The sequence below is a fragment of the Oncorhynchus clarkii genome, chromosome 10 (genome assembly GCF_045791955.1).
Source record: "Oncorhynchus clarkii lewisi isolate Uvic-CL-2024 chromosome 10, UVic_Ocla_1.0, whole genome shotgun sequence".
Lineage (NCBI taxonomy): Eukaryota > Metazoa > Chordata > Actinopteri > Salmoniformes > Salmonidae > Oncorhynchus > Oncorhynchus clarkii.
The window spans coordinates 15,611,445-15,629,524 of NC_092156.1; the positions used below are offsets into that span (position 1 = coordinate 15,611,445).

Below are 18,080 nucleotides of genomic sequence, written 5' to 3' on the forward strand. Positions count from 1 at the left end.
TACATCATTTCGTCATAGCTTTATCCTTGCTCTGAAATGGACGTCCAGCTTGGGTTTCTTTTTCTCCCCTAGCATCCACTCTCCTCACCTCCCTCTCAAAATGCATTGAAAGAGAAGGTCTAAGTTTCCTCACCTCAGATCTTTTCCTCTAATACAATTTAAGAAGGAGGCGAGGAAAGAGTAAGCAAGGAATTGAAGAAAGCATATTTTAGAAAGAGCCCATCCATGGACGTGTCTGAAAACATTTCTAGCTGACAAATCCTTGCATCCTCCGTCCTTGTTTCCACCAGTCCTCTCCTCCCTCTCAAAGTGCATTGGAACAGAGTACCCAATATCCCTCCCCTTGGGCCTTCTCCTCCAAAGAGCTTTGAGAGGAAGGTGAGGAATTGAGTACACAGAAACAGCAAGGATTTGACAGCCAGTAATGTTTTCAGACACAGCCCATGCATGGTCTTTTGCGTGGTAAACCTGGGTGCGATTCAGGACGGAACACTAACAACACTAATAATGCATCACAGCTTGAGAGCTTTAAAGAGCTAGAGAGGCAAACACACCCACAGTCACTCACTTTCACTCTCTCTCCGTCCAATGAAACACACATTGACAGCCGGTGGTCGAGAGACAAGACCTCTGTGGTCCCCTTAAGGTTCTATGGTCCCAGCTCATTTTATTTACAGAATACATTCATAAATACAGGAGTGAGTAAATCACACCACACAGGTGGTCATGTGCAGAGGAGGGCAGGGTTCCAGGCTACATTGCATACACCTGCCAAATATGACAACGTCAGATTTCACAGCTAGATAGGTGTTTAACGTATCAGCTAACCACATATGATTTAGCAGTCTGATACCCAACTGCGTTATGCAGTTAATAACATGGCATGTATCCATTGGTTGATACAATGTCTGCAAAGTAGTGTGGCCTGGAACGCAACCTAGACTACAGACACGTTGATGCTGAGTCACAAGACGGGACATATCATGCTCACAGTACTCTCTGTCAGGGGGAGGGAAAGGGGAATAAGGCCAACTCAAGCCCCATAGCATATTATCTTGTCTCAGACCCCGCCTGGTTGGGTTCAAGCAATAGCCGAAAGCTTCACAGCTCTGGGATCATAGTTTAGAGCTCAGGCTCAGTTCTGTTTGCTTGTTCAGGAGGGTTTATGGCAGATCTGAGGCCTGTGAAGGATGCATTGAAAGCCAAAGAGTCTATGTATATGCATGTACAGTTAGGCAGTGCAGTGAGTTAAATTTGCTGTCTTCTGTACTTGTGGCTCTTCAAAACAGACTGTGCTTCTCCTCAAAGGAAACCAGGTGCATATAGAGAGAGACACTAAATTGTCTTAACCCCCAACTACTAAGCACGGGTCCTGTGCGGCACTCTAAACGGTGGTCATGACTTTGAGGGAGCCCGTGCGGAAGCGCAGGATCTTCTTCTTGAGCGCGTGGGAGGCCTTGATCTTGACGAAGGCTTTGGGCTGCAGGGGGGCCCCAGCTGGAGCGGTGGCCGTCAGGGGGGAGGAGAGCTGAGGGGGGAGCTGCTGGGGCCACACCAGACCCCCGCTCTCATCTGAGTCACTTGACAGCGAGCTGGAGGCCGGCGAGTCTTCACTCAGGCTCGACTCGGACTCGCCCTGCCCAGGGTGGGGGTAGCGCTCCTCGGGCCGACACAAGGTTGCGAGCTCTCGGTCCAGGTACTCCAGATGGGGGTGATGATGCGGGTGTGGGTTGATGTAGGCATAAGGTGGAGGAGGAGGCCGGGGTTTGCGGGTGCGCCTGGAGCCCTGGTCAGCTGGGGGCGGCTGTGGAGGCTGCTCAGCTTCATCCTGGCTGAGCTCAAGGGTGGAGCGCCAGCGGCGGTAGCCTGTGCTGCCCGGCTGGGGCCTCTTCCCCTTGGACTGGCTTCCGCGGCCGCTTCCTGACCCTGATCCTCCCCCGTCTCTCTCCACCGTGTTGTACTTGCGTTCAGGGACACCCCGTTGCCCATTGAGGCTGTTCTCAGACTGGGACCTGCAGGCTCGTCTTCCAGGCTTCTTGGAGCCTACTGGCCGCTCCCGCTCTCTCTCTCTGTCTCTCTCCCTCTCCTTGTCCCTCTCCCTTTCCCTCTCCTCGCTAAAGCGACACTTCTTGGGGGCGGCTTTAGACTTGGCTTGCTGCAGCTGCTGTGGGGCCGGCTGCTGTTGAGAACCCCTCTCTGGAGAATAGGCACCCCGGCTGGGTTTGGGTCCCCCAGGGGCCCCCCTGTGGGAGTGGGAGTGTGCGGAGGCCCTGGCGGTGGGGGCCCGGAGAGGTTGGGCAGGGATGTACTGGGCGTTGACCAGCTGCTCGTCAGGCGAGGGAGGCGAACGGGGCAGGGGAGGGGCCGGGTAGCAGTGGTGGAAGGGATGGGGTGATTCGGGCTCGTGGCTGCTTGGGCCCTGGGATGGAGGTATGCTGCAGGGGGAGTCCAGGGAGGCAGAGCGGGTGTTGGCCAAGGGCTGTCTGGGCCTTGGTTGGGGGTAGTGAGGGTGAGGGTGGTGATGGTGGAGAGGGGAGTCATTGGGGAGCAAGGCAATGCATGCGTATGGCTCCTGGTCCAGGCTGTGGCAGGCCCAGGATGCAGGGGGACCCTCGGAGGGAGGGGGACCAGCGGCTTGGTGGTGGTGGGGGTGGTGCTCAGGGATGGAGGCAGCGGGTGGTGGAGGCAGGGGGTCCTTGCGGCAGAGGCTGCTCTGGCGGGCCACGGTGATGGCGGTGCGGGGCTTGCAGGGCCGAGGGGACAGGGCGCGCCGCTGGATCAGGCTCAGGATATATGTCTCAACACGCTGGGCCTGACGGTAGTCCTCCTCCGTGGGCTCCCCCTCCACATCCAGCCCTCCTCCTGGCCCTGAGCTGTGGTCCCAGGCCCAGGCCTTGTCTTCCCCCTCGCCGGCCCCCTCGGCGATGCCTTCCAGGGAGGGGTAGGGGGCCGAGAAGGAGAGGGGGACTGTGGGGCGGGACCCGGATTCTGGCTGTCCTTCCCGATTGGCCACGAAGAATTCCCCTGGAAAACAGAACCAATAACACAGTTATAATCAGACAAAGCAGAGAACAACACCACAGACAAGAAAACCCACAGACATGAGAACCCACAGACATAAGATAATGATGCATCTACAGTGAGATTTTGTCATTCGGATCAACTTTATTTGGTCATGTGCTTAAAAAGACGTACATACAACATGAAAACACAAACTACACAAAATAATTCATTCAAAGTGCTATGGCTACACATTTAAAGTGAAAGTGCAATATGCCGTATACTCGAGGGACCAACACACTATCTATTACAGCCTAAAGGATGTTGGAGTGTGTCAGGACACAAAATTGGGGAACCACGCTCATCTCAAACCAATTTTTTTACATTTGGTTTTCTATCCAAAACGGAGACTTTACCTTTATCCCAGATGAAATTAGACCCATGCTCAAATGGGCTATGTCGCTTCTGAAGAAATGCCATCTCTAGTCACTAGCCTGCAGTAGCACTTACAGTATTGTGAGGCATTGCTGACAAACTATCATTGAAAAGGAGCACGTTATGGGAAATAGGTATACAAACCCACTCAGGTGAATGAGCAAACATACACCAGGCACCACGGACGTAGCTCTAGCTGTATGTACAATACACAGCTGCAAAAACAGCGGACGCTGTTTATTATGACCAGGCGGTTACAGATACAACACAGGCTCTGTTCCAAAAGGCACCCTGTTACCTACATAGTGCACTACTTTTGACCAGGGTCCTGCACTATATAAGGAACAGGGTGCCATTTGGGGCGTAGACAGTGTTCTGTTGAATCCTTCAGATAGAATGAGCAGCTGAGGTAACAAGAGGTTGACCACCAGGGATCTACTCTACTGTACATCAAACTGAAGTCTGGCTTGTGTCCCAAATGGCACCCTATTTCCTTTTGAGTGCACTACTTTTGACAAGGGCCCATAGGGTTCTGGTCAAAAGCAGTGCACTATAAAGGGAATAGGGTGTGATTTGGGACACGCATTCTGTTTTCCCTAAACTAGTCTGCTGCATCCCATAGGGGCGCATTCCTTTTAGGAACGTCAGCACAACCATGGCCAGACTGGGTAAGATGCACTCTAACAGTGTCTATGTACAGTATGTGTGTGTCTTTGAGAGTCTATGTATGTGTGGGTGTGTGAGTATTAATGTTTGAGAGTCTCTCTGCCTGTGTGTTTGTTCAAGTGTGTGTGTGTGTGTGTGTGTGTGTGTGTGTGTGTGTGTGTGTGTGTGTGTGTGTGTGTGTGTGTGAGAGAGTCTGTAAGTGTGTGTGTGTGTGTGTGTGAGAGAGAGTCTGTAAGTGTGTGTGTGTGTGTGTCTCTAACATGCTACAGTGGGTATCTTTCTCTCTCCGACTGAGTCTGTACAGAGCAGCCTTGTCTTAATCCCATGACTATAATCTAGGCCCCTGCATAATCACCACAAGACAGTCCACTGATGCCGTTACACATCAAAACATGAACAACCAGTCTCTCCTTTCACCCCTCCACCAGCACACCCAGTACCCTAATTTATCAATGTCACTGGGCACAGGCAGTCCCCTCTTTTACCAGGGGTTCCCAAACTTTTTCACTCTGGCCCCCCTTCCAGCATTGAGGAACTGTTCCCAAGTATTCCTAGGCATAATAGAGAGATGTGATCATATACAAATGTAAGCAAGGTTTGAAATTATTATATTTTAGTCAAATATTATCTGTTTCCAACTCTCGCGGTCAATTTGCTAATTATTTGTAATTATATTCTGGCCCCCCAACCATCTGCTCAAGAAAAAATTTACCCTCGGCTGAATCTAGTTGATGATCCCTGCTCTAAGGTATGCAATTACTGGTACGACAAGAGGAAAACTGATGATGTACTACCCAAGAGGAATTGGCTTTGGGGGTGACCAGTGAGATATACCTGCTGGTGCCCGTGCTACGGGTGGGTGCTGCTATGGTGACCAGTAAGCTGAGATAAGGCGGAGCTTTACCTAGCAGAGACTTGTAGATAACCTGTAGCCAGTGAGTTTGGCGATGAGTATGAAGCGAAGGCCAACCAACGAGAGCGTACAGGTCGCAATGGTGGGTAGTATATGGGGCTTTGATGACAAAACGGATGGCACTGTGATTGACTGCATCCAGTTTGTTGAGTAGAGTGTTGGAGGCAATTTAATAGATGACATCACCGAAGTCAATGATTGGTAGGATGGTCAGTTTTACGAGGGTATGTTTGGCAGCATGAGTGAGGGATGCCTTGTTGTGATATAGGAAGCCGATTCTAGATTTAATTTTGGATTGGAGATGCTTAATGTGAGTCTGGTTGGAGAGTTTACAGTCTAACCAGACACCTATGTATTTGTAGTTGTCCACGTATTCTAAGTGATAGTCGTCCAAAGTAGTGATGCTGGACAGGCGAGCAGGTGCGGGCAGTGATCGGTTGAATAGCATGCATTTAGTTTTACTTTTATTTAAGAGCAGTTGGAGGCCACGGAACGAAAGTTGTATGGCATTGAAGCTCATCTGGAGGTTAGTTAACACAGTGTCCAAAGAGGGGCCAGAAGTATACAGAATGGTGTCGTCTGCGTAGAGGTGTATCAGAGAATCACCAGCAGCAAGAGCAACATCATTGATGTAAACAGAGAAGAGAGTCGGCCCGAGGATTGAACCCTGTGGCACCCCCATAGAGCCTGCCAGAGATCTGGACAACAGGCCCCCCCGATTTGGCACACCGAACTCTGTCTGAGAAGTAGTTGGTGAACCAGGCGAGGCAATCATTTGAGAAACCAAGGCTGTCGAGTCTGCCAATAAGAATGTGGTGATTGACAGAGTCGAAAGCCTTGGCCAGGTCGATGAATACGGCTGCACAGTAATGTCTCTTATCGATGGCGGTTATGCTATCGTTTAGAACCTTGAGTGTGGATGAGGTGCACCCATGACCAGCTCTGAAACCAGATTGCATAGCTGAGAAGGTACGGTGGGATTTGAAATGGTCGGTAATCTGTTTGGCAGGAAGGTACGGTGGGATTTGAAATGGTCGGTAATCTGTTTGGCTTTCGAAGACCTTAGAAAGACAGGGTATGATAGATATAGGTCTGTAGAAGTTTGGGTCTAAAGTGTCACCCCCTTTAAAGAGGGGGTTGACCGTGGCAGCTTTCCAATCTTTGGGATTCTCAGACAATACGAAAGAGAGGTTGAACAGGCTAATAATAGGGGTTGCAACAATTTCGGCAGATCATTTTAGAAAGAGAGGGTCCAGATTGTCTAGCCCGGTTGATTTGTAGGGGTCCAGATTTTTCCGCTCTTTCAGAACATCAGCTATCTGTTTTTGGGTGAAGGAGAAATGGTGGGGGCTTTGGTGGACTGCTGTGGAGGGTGCCGGGCAGTTGACCGGGGTAGGGGTAGCCAGGTGGAAAGCATGGCCAGCCGTAGAGAAATGCTTATTGAAATTCTCAATTATAGTGGATTTATTGGTGGTGACAGTGTTTCCTAGCTTCAGAGCAATGGGCAGCTGGGAGGAGGTGCTCTTATTCTCCATGGACTTTACAGTGTCCCAGAACTTTGAGTTAGTACTACAAGATGCAAATTTCTGTTTGAAAAAGCTAGCCTTAGCTTTACTAACTGCCTGTGTATATTTGTTCCTAACTTCCCTGAAAAGTTGCATATCACGGGGGATATTCGATGCTAATGCAGAACGCCACAGGATGTTTTTGTGCTGAACCAAGGACTACATCTATTCCTAGTTTTAAAAAAATTGAATGGGGCATGCTTATTTAAGATGGCGAGGAAGGCACTTTTAAAGAATAGCCAGGCATCATCTACTGATGGGATGAGGTCAATGTCATTCCAGGATATCCCAGCCAGGTCGATTAGAAAGGCCCGCTCGCAGAAGTGTTTTATGGAGCGTTTGACAGTGATGAGAGGTGGTTGTTTGGTCGCAGACCCATTACGGATGCAGGCAATGAGGCAGTGGTCGCTGAGATCTTGATTGAAAACAGCAGAGGTGTATTTGGAGGGAGAGTTAGTTCGGATGACATTTATGAGGATGCCCGTGTTTATGGATTTAGAGTTGTACCTGGTAGGTTCATTGATAATTTGTGTGAGATTGAGGGCAACAAGCTTGGATTGTAGGATGGCCGGGGTGTTAAGCATGTCCCAGTTTAGGTCACCTAGCAGCACGAGCTCAGAAGATAGATGGGGGGCAATCAATTCACATATGGTATCGAGGGCACAGCTGGGGGCAGAGGGAGGTCTATAGCAAGCGGCAACAGTGAGAGACTTGTTTCTGGAAAGGTGAATTTTTAAAAGTAGAAGCTCGAATTGTTTGGTTACAGACTTGGATAGTAATACAGAACTCTATCTATCTATCTTTGCAGTGGATTGCAACACCGCCCCCATTGGTAGTTCTATCTTGGGAGGAAAATGTTATAGTTAGCAATAGAGATTTCAGGGTTTTGTGGTTTTCCTAAGCCAGGATTCAGACACGGCTAAGACATCCGGGTTGGCAGAGTGTGCTAAAGCAGTGAGTAAAACAAACTTAGGGAGTAGGCTTCTAACTTTAACATGCATGAAACCAAGGCTTTTACGGTTACAGAAGTCAAAAAATGAGAGTACATGGGGAGTGGGAGTGGAGCTAGGCACTGCAGGACCTGGATTAACCTCTACATCACCAGAGGAACAGAGAAGAAGTAGGATAAGGGTACGGCTAAATGCTATACGAACTGGCCGTCTAGCACGTTCGGAATAGAGAGTAAAAGGAGCAGGTTTCTGGGCACGATAGCATAGATTCAAGGCATAATGTACAGACAAAGGTAAGGTAGGATGTGAGTACATTGGAGGTAAACCTAGGCATTGAGTAATGATGAGAGATATCGTCTCTAGAGACGTTTAATGAGAGATGTTTTATGTCATTGCATATACAGGAGGTGGAACAGCATGGTTGGTTAAGGCATATTGAGCAGGGCTAGAGGCTCTACAGTGAAATAAGACAGTAATCACTAACCAGGACAGTAATGGACGAGGCATATTAATATTAGAGAGAGGAATGCGTAGCCAAGTGAACATATGGGTCCAGTGAGTGGTTGGGCTGACTGGGGACACGGCGATTCAGACAGTTAGCAGGTTGATGCTAACACGCTAACAGTTAGTAGGCCGGGGCTAAACAAGCTAGCAGTTAGCAGACCGGGTTAGCAAGCAAGCAGTTAGCAGGGGCTAGCAGTTAGCAGACCGGGTTAGCAAGCAAGCAGTTAGCAGGGGCTAGCAGTTAGCAGACCGAGGCAGTCAAGCTAGCAGTTAGCAGACCGGTGCAGGCAAGGTAGCAGTTAGCAGACCGGGGCTAGCAAGTTAGCCTATGGGGGACGTCGCGATGGGGGTAAGTCTGTTTTTGCCTCATAACGTCAATAGACCAGTTGTGGAATTAGTAGGGTTCCAAGTAGCTCTAGGTAGCTAGCAGGCCTAGCCGTTTAGCAGAATGGGCCTTCAGTGGGCGTCGCGCCTGAGGGACCTGTTGGAATCCTCGGGCAGATTATGTCGGTATTCCAGTCATAGAGGATCAGCGGGGTTCCGTGCCCCGTACCGGCAGTAGAAGGGGTTCGGATATTGTAGCCCAGGAGTGGGCTTCGGTGGTAGCACAGGAGCCCTGTCCGGGCTAGCTTCAGGCTAATTGGTACAACAAGAGGAAAACTGATGATGTACTACCCAATATCGAAATTTCACCTTGTGCATTCTACTATTCCCACTTTCAAGAATAAGTTGGGTTCCTTTTTTGGGGGGGGAGGCCAGAGGTGTATTGCCCCACAGTTTGGGAACCACTGCCTTGTACAACACACTGCATGTGTCCACAATGGCACCCTATTCCCTATTTAGTGCACTATGTATGAAATAGGGTGCCATGTGGGATGCAGACATCTCATAAGGGGTCTAATGCCAAGATATGTCCACATCCCATGCCTGATTTCTTGACCAACCAGGTTATTATCATAGAAGATCCAGTACCTGGCTAAATAAAGGTATACATTGGTTGTGTGGATCAACCCCAAATGAATGGAATATGCACAGCAAATCAGCAAATTTCATTCATTTTAGATAGTGGCATAGCTGGATCTACAAAACAGATGGCCTGGGACATGGATCTATCTAAAAAAAATACCACTTTTTTGTAGTGTAGTGTCCAGAAAATAAAAGCACAATACAATACTGTGCCAACCCCTCCCCCCCAACCCCTCTTTTACGCCGCTCTTTTACGCTGCGGCTACTCTCTGTTTATCATATATGCATAGTCACTTTAATAATACATTCATGTACATATTACCTCATTTGGCCCGACCAACCAGTTTTGCCACACATTGGCTAACCAGGCTATCTGCATTGTGTCCCGCCATCCACCACCCGCCAACCCCTCTTGTACGCTACTGCTACTCTCTGTTCATCATATATGCATAGTCACTTTAACCACATTTACATGTACATACTACCTCAATCAGCCTGACTAACCGGTGTCTGTACGTTGCCTCACTACTGCTATAGCCTCGCTACTGTTATTTTTCACTGTCTTTTTACTGTTCACCTAATACCTTTTTTGCACTGTTGGTTAGAGCCTGTAAGTAAGCATTTCACTGTAAGGTCCACACCTGTTGTTTTTTGTGCATTTTTCAAATAAAATTTGATTTGATGCTCTTACTAACTGAGCCACACAGGACCAATACCACTCAAGTCTCATCCAAATGACCTTTGGGAGTACTGGTATGCAAGTGCAACAGTCTGTGTTTCCTGTGGATGGTTGTTTCTACAGTCATTGGGTATGCAAACAGTCTCTTGCTTACTTTTCTTATGAACCGGAACACTAACTGATTTGAATAGAAAGAGACTGCCATGTAAACTTATATCCACCTTCACTTGTGTGACTTTGTCGGCCGTAGACGGGTGGGTCCCCCTTATATTATATTGGCCTCTCACTCTAGATTTCATTGTAATCTCTTTAGTGTAGTAGTGAGCTTTTTATTTTGAATGTGTTATGGTCTTTCTCTGCATGCCACTAAGAGTCATTTTAGGTCTGTGCATTTTTTAAAGGTTATGTTACTGTGAAATAATAAAAGTATAGTAAGCAAGTAAGTACAATTGGGTCCCAAAAATAACTACAGAAGAGTATCCTCTCTTAAAAGACTTACACAGCATCTCTTTCATTTGACTGTAGCTGAGGAACATTCAGTTATGAAGAGAGGACTGGTAGCACATCATTACTAGCCTAGCTTGGAATGTAGGAGAGTCTAGTGTTTTTCCAGTTCATTTAGTATTTTTCTAAGGGAGATATACTGTGTTGTTTTTCACATTGAAAGCGAATGGCACGTTAGTCATTTAGCCATTCCTGAAGGCATTTGATGCCTCTCAAGGTTTACTTTTCTTAACCTGTGACGGTTTCTCAAAGCGTTTTTTCAACGTGCCACCCTCAATCTCCAAATAGCCAGCCGTCTGTGTATATTTTGAGGTAAATGGCACAACATTAGCCATGGACTTAAAACTCTGGGAGCCGAAAGTACATTTTCATTGGATGGCTCACAACTCTCCAAGCCAAGTAGTTTTCAACTCCTAGCAAAAATGCTCCTCTGAAAATGGAATCCATTTATCAGTTTAATGTGGGCTTTGGAAACATTTCCTGCACTGATTCATAAAGCACATGACCTACGCAGCCCTCGACAAATCCCGCTATATCACATACGACCTTGGCTCTCTCTCCAAAAAGACAAGCGTGAAATATACAGTACAATACAGTAAGAATGAGGTGAGATAGGGGTGAGATAGCTATACAGATGTAGGATATTTATTTGAGCCAGTTTGCTACAGAAGGAAAATAATACTGCAGCAACAGGAAATAGTAATAATTATGTGGATTATAATTCATACACATTTTGTAGGGGTTGATACATTTTTCATTGGGGAAAATTAAGTCTGAAATTTCATGGCGGAAATGGCAAACTTTTGAACCCTTTTCGAAACTCAAATACACTACAAGTTTGCATTTCCTTCTGTCCAGGAAAATTCTCTGCAACAAAAGAGTGATCAAATTAAGATCCTACATCTGTACAGAGCAGTAATGGGCCTACTGTGGTATCATTTAAGTTAACCATTCTAAAATGGCGCCGACGCGTCTGCCTGCAATTGTTCCTGCCAGGCTACCAAACCTCATATAATGATGTCAGCCTCTGAGCCAAGGAGAGAAACTAAATGGGCCTCGGTGACGACTCTCTCTGATGGAACTACAGCATAAAGGCCTGGAACTAGAGCAGGTTCAAGCCCTTGACTTGAGTCCAGAGTTGAGTCACGGTTCCCTAGGATGAGGTCTAAAAATATTTTAAACTATATTTTGTCATGTAGAATGCTAGCTGATAAGGCCTAGCTGCTAGTACAGTGGCTATCTAGCATGTTAACTTATGCAAGGGAGAAAGGCTTTATGACAGCAAAATCACAACTGGTTGAGTCAGAGTCGAGTCACGAGTCATGAAAATCGTGACTTGAGCCCGAGACTCAGTAGTACAACACTGCTTTCTCCAACACCAAACAGTCATACTTTTATTTATGTATTTATTTATTTCACCTTTATTTAACCAGGTAGGCAAGTTGAGAACCAGTTCTCATTTACAATTGCGACCTGGCCAAGATAAAGCAAAGCAGTTCGACACATACAACGACACAGAGTTACTAATGGAGTAAAACAAACATACAGTCAATAATACAGTATAAACAAGTCTATATACAATGTGAGCAAATGCGGTGAGAAGGGAGGTAAAGGCAAAAAAAGGCCATGGTGGCAAAGTAAATACAATATAGCAAGTAAAACACTGGAATGGTAGATTTGCAATGGAAGAATGTGCAAAGTAGAAATAAAAATAATGGGGTGCAAAGGAGCAAAATAAATAAATAAATTAAATACAGTAGGGAAAGAGGTAGTTGTTTGGGCTAAATTATAGGTGGGCTATGTACAGGTGCAGTAATCTGTGAGCTGCTCTGACAGTTGGTGCTTAAAGCTAGTGAGGGAGATAAGTGTTTCCAGTTTCAGAGATTTTTGTAGTTCGTTCCAGTCATTGGCAGCAGAGAACTGGAAGGAGAGGTGGCCAAATAAATAATTGGTTTTGGGGGTGACTAGAGAGATATACCTGCTGGAGCGTGTGCTACAGGTGGGAGATGCTATGGTGACCAGCGAGCTGAGATAAGGGGGGACTTTACCTAGCAGGGTCTTGTAGATGACATGGAGCCAGTGGGTTTGGCGACGAGTATGAAGCGAGGGCCAGCCAACGAGAGCGTACAGGTCGCAATGGTGGGTAGTATATGGGGCTTTGTTGACAAAACGGATGGCACTGTGATAGGCTACCGAATATAGCTACGCTGTGTTTAGCAGAAATACTGTATGATAGATTGAACCAATGGCAAGGTTGCAAAATTCTGGTAACTCCCCCTCCCCCAAAACATTTTCTCCAGAAATCCCAGAGGAATGTTTCCCATATTTACTGCTTATTGCCAGCTGACTCCAGGAATCTTCCCACCAGAATATCTGGAAAACCTGGGAATTTTGCAACCCTCCCTACTTAAGGGTCCAATTTGTGCAGTGTTGTGTTACCTGAGCTGGGCCGAATGTCCATCAGCTCAGTAGAGGCCTCCACCGCATTATCCTCTGTATCCATCCTCAGCTCCCCAACCTGCTGCTCCAGAGATGCCATCAGACCACATGGAGTACACTGTAGACTGCTCTGGAACACAATGAGAGACATAGAATCAGGGTTAAAGACTGTATTTGGATGTTCTACACACACAAACACACACACGCGCGCGCGCGCGCGCACACACACACACACACACACACACACACACACACACACACACACACACACACACACACACACACACACACACACACAGCCAAATCTCAAATGGCTAGCGAAGGATAGGAACAGCATCGGCTTTGGAGAAGGTTAAAGCTGTCAAAACAACAGCCCTCAGCGGACGTGAAGAACCGAATATATTACAGACAGAAGGAGAGAGAGAGAGAGAGAGAGAGAAAAAGAAAAGAAAGAGAGAGAGAGAGACAAAGAGTGAGAGAGAAGGGGGAGATAAAAGGGTGACAGAGTGAGAGATGGAAAATAAGAGTGGCACCGTAATTGGGGAGGACGAGCTTATAGTAATGTCTGGAATGGAATAAACGGAATGGTATCGAACAAAGTATACATATGGTGTCCATGTATTTGATACCATTCCATTTACTCCATTCCAGCCATTATTATGAGACATTCTCCCCTCAGCAGCCTCCTGTGCTATAGAGGTGTACAGAGTTACACACACACACACTCTGCTGGCTTATAACATCGGGCGTGGTTTGACTACCTGAGAAGGTAGAAAAGCCTGCTGGTCATGTGGTAGAGAAAGTTCCATATTTACAGTAATTCAGAGGAGAGAGGAGAACTCTGGGAATAACGCTGAGACGTCTGTGTGTGTGGGCACACAAGCTGACACTGACAAAGCACACCTGCACACACACAAATTGTACACTTCGAATGAAAACTCACACACACTGAAAACCCACAAACTGATTGAAAAACTCAAACACCCCAAAAAATGCAGACACACACACGCACGCACACACACACACACACTAGACTCGCTGGGGGAGCCTGCTGTGAAACTGAAGTTAAACATCTGATGGAAGGGGGACGGGGGGAGGGGTCCACAGTGCAGCTAACAAACAAACTAACTCCCTAACAACCCATAGCCTTACTCAATGGTTTTCCCTGTGTAAATCAGGGCTTCTCACCCAGTAAAAAATACCATATAAAAGGCAGGGAAGCTGTGGGTTAAAAACACAGACATGCTGACCTGTCCATGAAATAATGGTGAACTTACTGGAAAGAGGGGGAAGGAGAAAGGGGGGAAGATGGGAAGAGTTGTGGAGAGAGAGAGACAGAGAGAGAGAGAGAGAGAGAGAAAGAGATAGATAACAGGGAGAGAAAAGGATAAGATTTCTGTCTTACTCAGCCATCCATGTTTTATGTTTGCTTTGACAATGTAAGCTGTGATGTAAAGTACTTCAGTAAAAATACTTTAACGTACTACTTAAGTAGTACTTAAGTAGTACTTAAGTAGTTTTTTGGGGTATTTATATTTTTGACTACTTTTACTTCCCTACATTCCCGAGTGGGCTCCCGAGTGGTGTAGCGGTGTAAGGCACTGTATCTCAGTGCTAGAGGCATCACTACAGACCGAGGTTCAATTCCAGGCTGTATCACAAATGGCCGTGATTGGAAGTCCCATAGGGTGGCGCACAATTGACCCAGTGTCGTCTGGTTTAGGGTTTGTCCGGGGTAGGCCGTCATTGTAAATAAGAATTTGTTTTTAACTGACATGCCTAGTTAAATAAAGATTAAATAAATAAACATTCTTTAAGAAAACATTGTACTTTTTACTCCATACATTTTCCTTGACAACCAAAAGTAGTAGTTACATTTTGAATGCTTAGCAGGACAGGAAAATGGTCCATTTCACACACTTATTAAGAGAACATCCCTGGTCATCCCTACTGCCTCTGATCTGGTGGAGTCACCTAACACACAGGCTTCATTTGTAAATGATGTCTGAGTGTTGGAGCCCCTGTCTCTCCATAAGAAAATGGTGCTGCCTGGTTTGCTTAATATAAGGAATTTGAAATGACTTATACTTTTGATACTTAAGTCTATTTAAAATCAAATATTTTTAGACTTTTACTCAAGTAGTAATTTACTGGGTGACTTTCACTTTTACTTGATTCATTTTCTATTAAAGTATCTTTACTTTTATCAAAATTGGGTACTTTTACCACCACTGAATGTAAGTGCTCTCACTTTCCATACCAATACGTTTAAAATAAATTGAATTGAAAGAAAGAGAGGGAGAGAAAGAGATCAAGACAACATGAAAGAGGGGGGAAATGAGGGAGGAACAGCATACACAATCACCACTAGTCCCTGCACACCATGCATCTTGTCATCACGAATGAGTCTTTTTCCGTTCAGTCTGTGAGTGTCAATCACCCTGACAAAACGCCAGGTCGAAAAACAGAAACTCTCTTTCTATAGCCCTAGTGGCCTCTCCCTTCCCCCTCCCTCTCCCCCTTCCAGGGGTCCATAGTTGAGCGACCTGTCAGAGCAGGGAGCAGGCCCGTCACTCAGGCCAGGGGCAGGGTCAGTCCAACACCCTCAGGGAAGAGGGGGGGGGGGGGGGGGGACAGGGGATGTAAACATACCACCCTGGGCTGTCAGTCTCTCACCCCCCCCCCCCTCCCCGTCTCTCTCTCTCTAGTAAGACTGAGTCAGTCTTTGTGCTCTCAGGAACTTTAACTGCTGAGGTGGAGGGGGAGGAGGGGAATTAGGGAAGAGTGGGAGGAGTGGGAGGAGGAGGGGAATGAGGAGGAGGGGAGAGAAGAGGGAGGGTAAAGATGTTAGAGAGGGGGATGAATACATTCACTAATTTGAGGGTTATCAGGGTAGTAGTACGACAGGTAGTGCTGGTCTGGAACAAAAGCCTGCCAGGATTGGGGGACTAAAGTTTGGTGACCCTTCCCCACAGTGATTTCTCCATGCCTCTTGAATGGACTGGAATGGAAGTGGAGTTGATTGGTGTACTTTGAGTGGTAATCACTTAATACAGAAGATATAGGGCCAAAGCCTTTATAGTTTGACCTCTATAGGGTTAACAGCGATTTGATCTCAGGGATTATATACACAGTGGCTGTGAGGTGTGTGTGTGTGTGTGTGCATGTGCTTGTGCTTGTGTGTGTGTGCAGAGGAAACGTGCCCATTGAGCCGGTGTTGTCTCACTTGAGTGACTCCTAAACCCACACACAGGTCCTTTCATCCAGCGCATGCATGACATTAGCCCAGTTCATTTGCACACACGTAGACACACACAAGCTATAGAATAAGCCCAAGCCATGCTCACCCAGTGCATGTCTAAAGCTTGTTACATAATGGCACAATAAGAGGATGACTTCTTCATTCATTTGATTATGCTAGTCTGGTAAGGTTCAAGGCCACGTGTCATGTTGGCATCACTGTTAGTAAAGACATGATACAAGAGTTCAGTTTACAAAGAAAACAAGCGGATACAAGAGGGCAGCCCGACCGAGAGCACAAAACCTTTACTAATTTCCAATGTTGTTGAAGTAAAGTTAGGATGTAACTCAGTTCATCTTAAGTGGAATCCATGTGTTTTGTATGTCATACAGGATATATAAGCACACAGTATAACTCCAAATCATGTGAACCACTAAAACGTTTTAAACAGAAATTGCCTTGAGTTACACCCTTAACTGCAGTAAAGCATTACTCCAAGTCCCTCCCTCCCCTACATTTCATCTCCCTAAGTGATTATTTTCTCTCTAAATGATTCAAGCCATGTTTAAAAAGTAATTAAATATGACTTAAACTCTTGACTCATTTACGAGCTGCTCTGAAGTTACTTCCCATGACACTGCAGTGATTATTCGCCCTAAAGCCGACACCGCGACGACTCTCAAAGAACTACAGCGGACTTTGTGCAAACTGGAAACCGCATATCCTGAGGCTGCATTTATTGTAGCTGAGGACTTTAATAAAGCAATTCTGAGGAAAACTCTCCCAAAGTTAACACATCGGCTGCGCTACTCACTCATCGAGAACTCTTGACCATTGCTATTCCTCCTTCCAGCACCGCTACAAAACCCTCCCACGCACTCCCTTCGGCAAATCAGATCAAGGCTCAGGTAGCTTAGCGGTTAAGAACGTTGGTTCGAAATCTGCCATTCTGCTCTTGAGAAAAGAAGTTAACCCCCAACAACACCTGTACCCTGGGCTCTGATGACGTGGACATCAATGAAGGCAGCCCCCGCACCTCTCTGATTCAGAGGGTTAAATGTTGGAAGACACATTTCTGTTGAATGCATTCAGTTGTACAACTGACTAGGTATCCCCTTTTCCCTGTCCCTTTCCCCATTCTGCTCCTCCCTTCCTATAGGCATAAACTTAAACAGGAAGTTCCTGTGGTAAGGACTGTTCAATGTTGGTCTGACCAATCAGAATCTATGCTTCAAGTTTTGATTACGTGGACTGGGATATGTTCCGGGTTGCCTCTGAGAATAACATTGACTCAGTTCATCAGGAAGGGCCTAGAGGATGTTGTTCCTACTGTGATGATTAGAACTTACCCAAACCAAAAACGTGGATAGATGACAGCATTGAGCAAAACTGAAAGCGCAAAACCACTGCATTTAACCACGGCAAGGTGACTGGGAACATGGACGAGTACAAATAGTCCAGCTATGCCTTTAGGCGTGTTAACCCTCGCAAGGCTGCAGGCACAGATGGCATCCCTTGCCGGGTCCTCAGAACATGTGCAGACCAACTGGCTGGAGTTTATGAACATATTCATAAACATATTCTCCCTATCCCAGTCTGCTGTCCCCACTTGCTTCAAGATGTCCACCATTGTTCCTGTACCCAAGAAAGTGAACGTAACTGAACTAAATTACTATGTCCCCGTAACACTCACTTCTGTCATCATGAAGTTCTTTGAGAGGCTAGTTAAGGATCATATAAGCTACACCTTACTAGACCCACTACAATTTGCATACTGCCCCAACAGATCCACGGATGACGCAATTCCCATCCTATTGCCTTACCCCATCTGGACAAGAGGAATCTCTCTCTCTCATTGAATGTGCTAGACAAAGAAAGCAGCTAGGTTGCTCTAGCTGAGCCAACGAGTGAGGGTGAAAATGCTCATTACCTGTCATATGAGAGCTGACCTGTAGCCTGGTTACCAGTCTGTTTCAAGTGGGCATGACAATTCCATAGGTTGTTGGCAAGAGAGCAGAAACAGACTGTCACCCAGGCTAGCACAACCATACCTGATTCAGCTAACCATGGTGTTGATGAGATGTACATTAGCTTAGTAGGGTATCATCATAGTGCTGGATTAGAACAAAAAGCCTGCACTCTTCAGGGCCATGGTTGGCGACCACTGCCATAGAGTAATTTCCTGACTACGAATAGAAAACTAGTTGACCCCATAATA

The 18,080-nt window shown here is 46.5% G+C and overlaps 1 protein-coding gene across 3 annotated transcripts in view; it reads right to left on the reverse strand.

Annotated features, from left to right (window-relative positions):
* Window positions 1-606: 606 nt before the first annotated feature.
* Window positions 607-18,080, reverse strand: part of LOC139418057 (dapper homolog 3-like) — a 40,044-nt gene continuing 22,570 nt past the window's right edge. The window contains exons 2-3 of one of the 3 annotated variants that reach the window (XM_071167210.1): window positions 12,622-12,751; window positions 607-3,024 (exon numbers count right to left, since the gene is read on the reverse strand). In XM_071167210.1, the coding sequence (XP_071023311.1) occupies window positions 1,385-3,024; window positions 12,622-12,751 (1,770 nt within the window). In that variant the 3' untranslated portion in view covers window positions 607-1,384. The remainder of the gene's footprint in view (window positions 3,025-12,621; window positions 12,752-18,080) is intronic. The other 2 variants (XM_071167212.1, XM_071167213.1) reach the window with 2 other exon arrangements.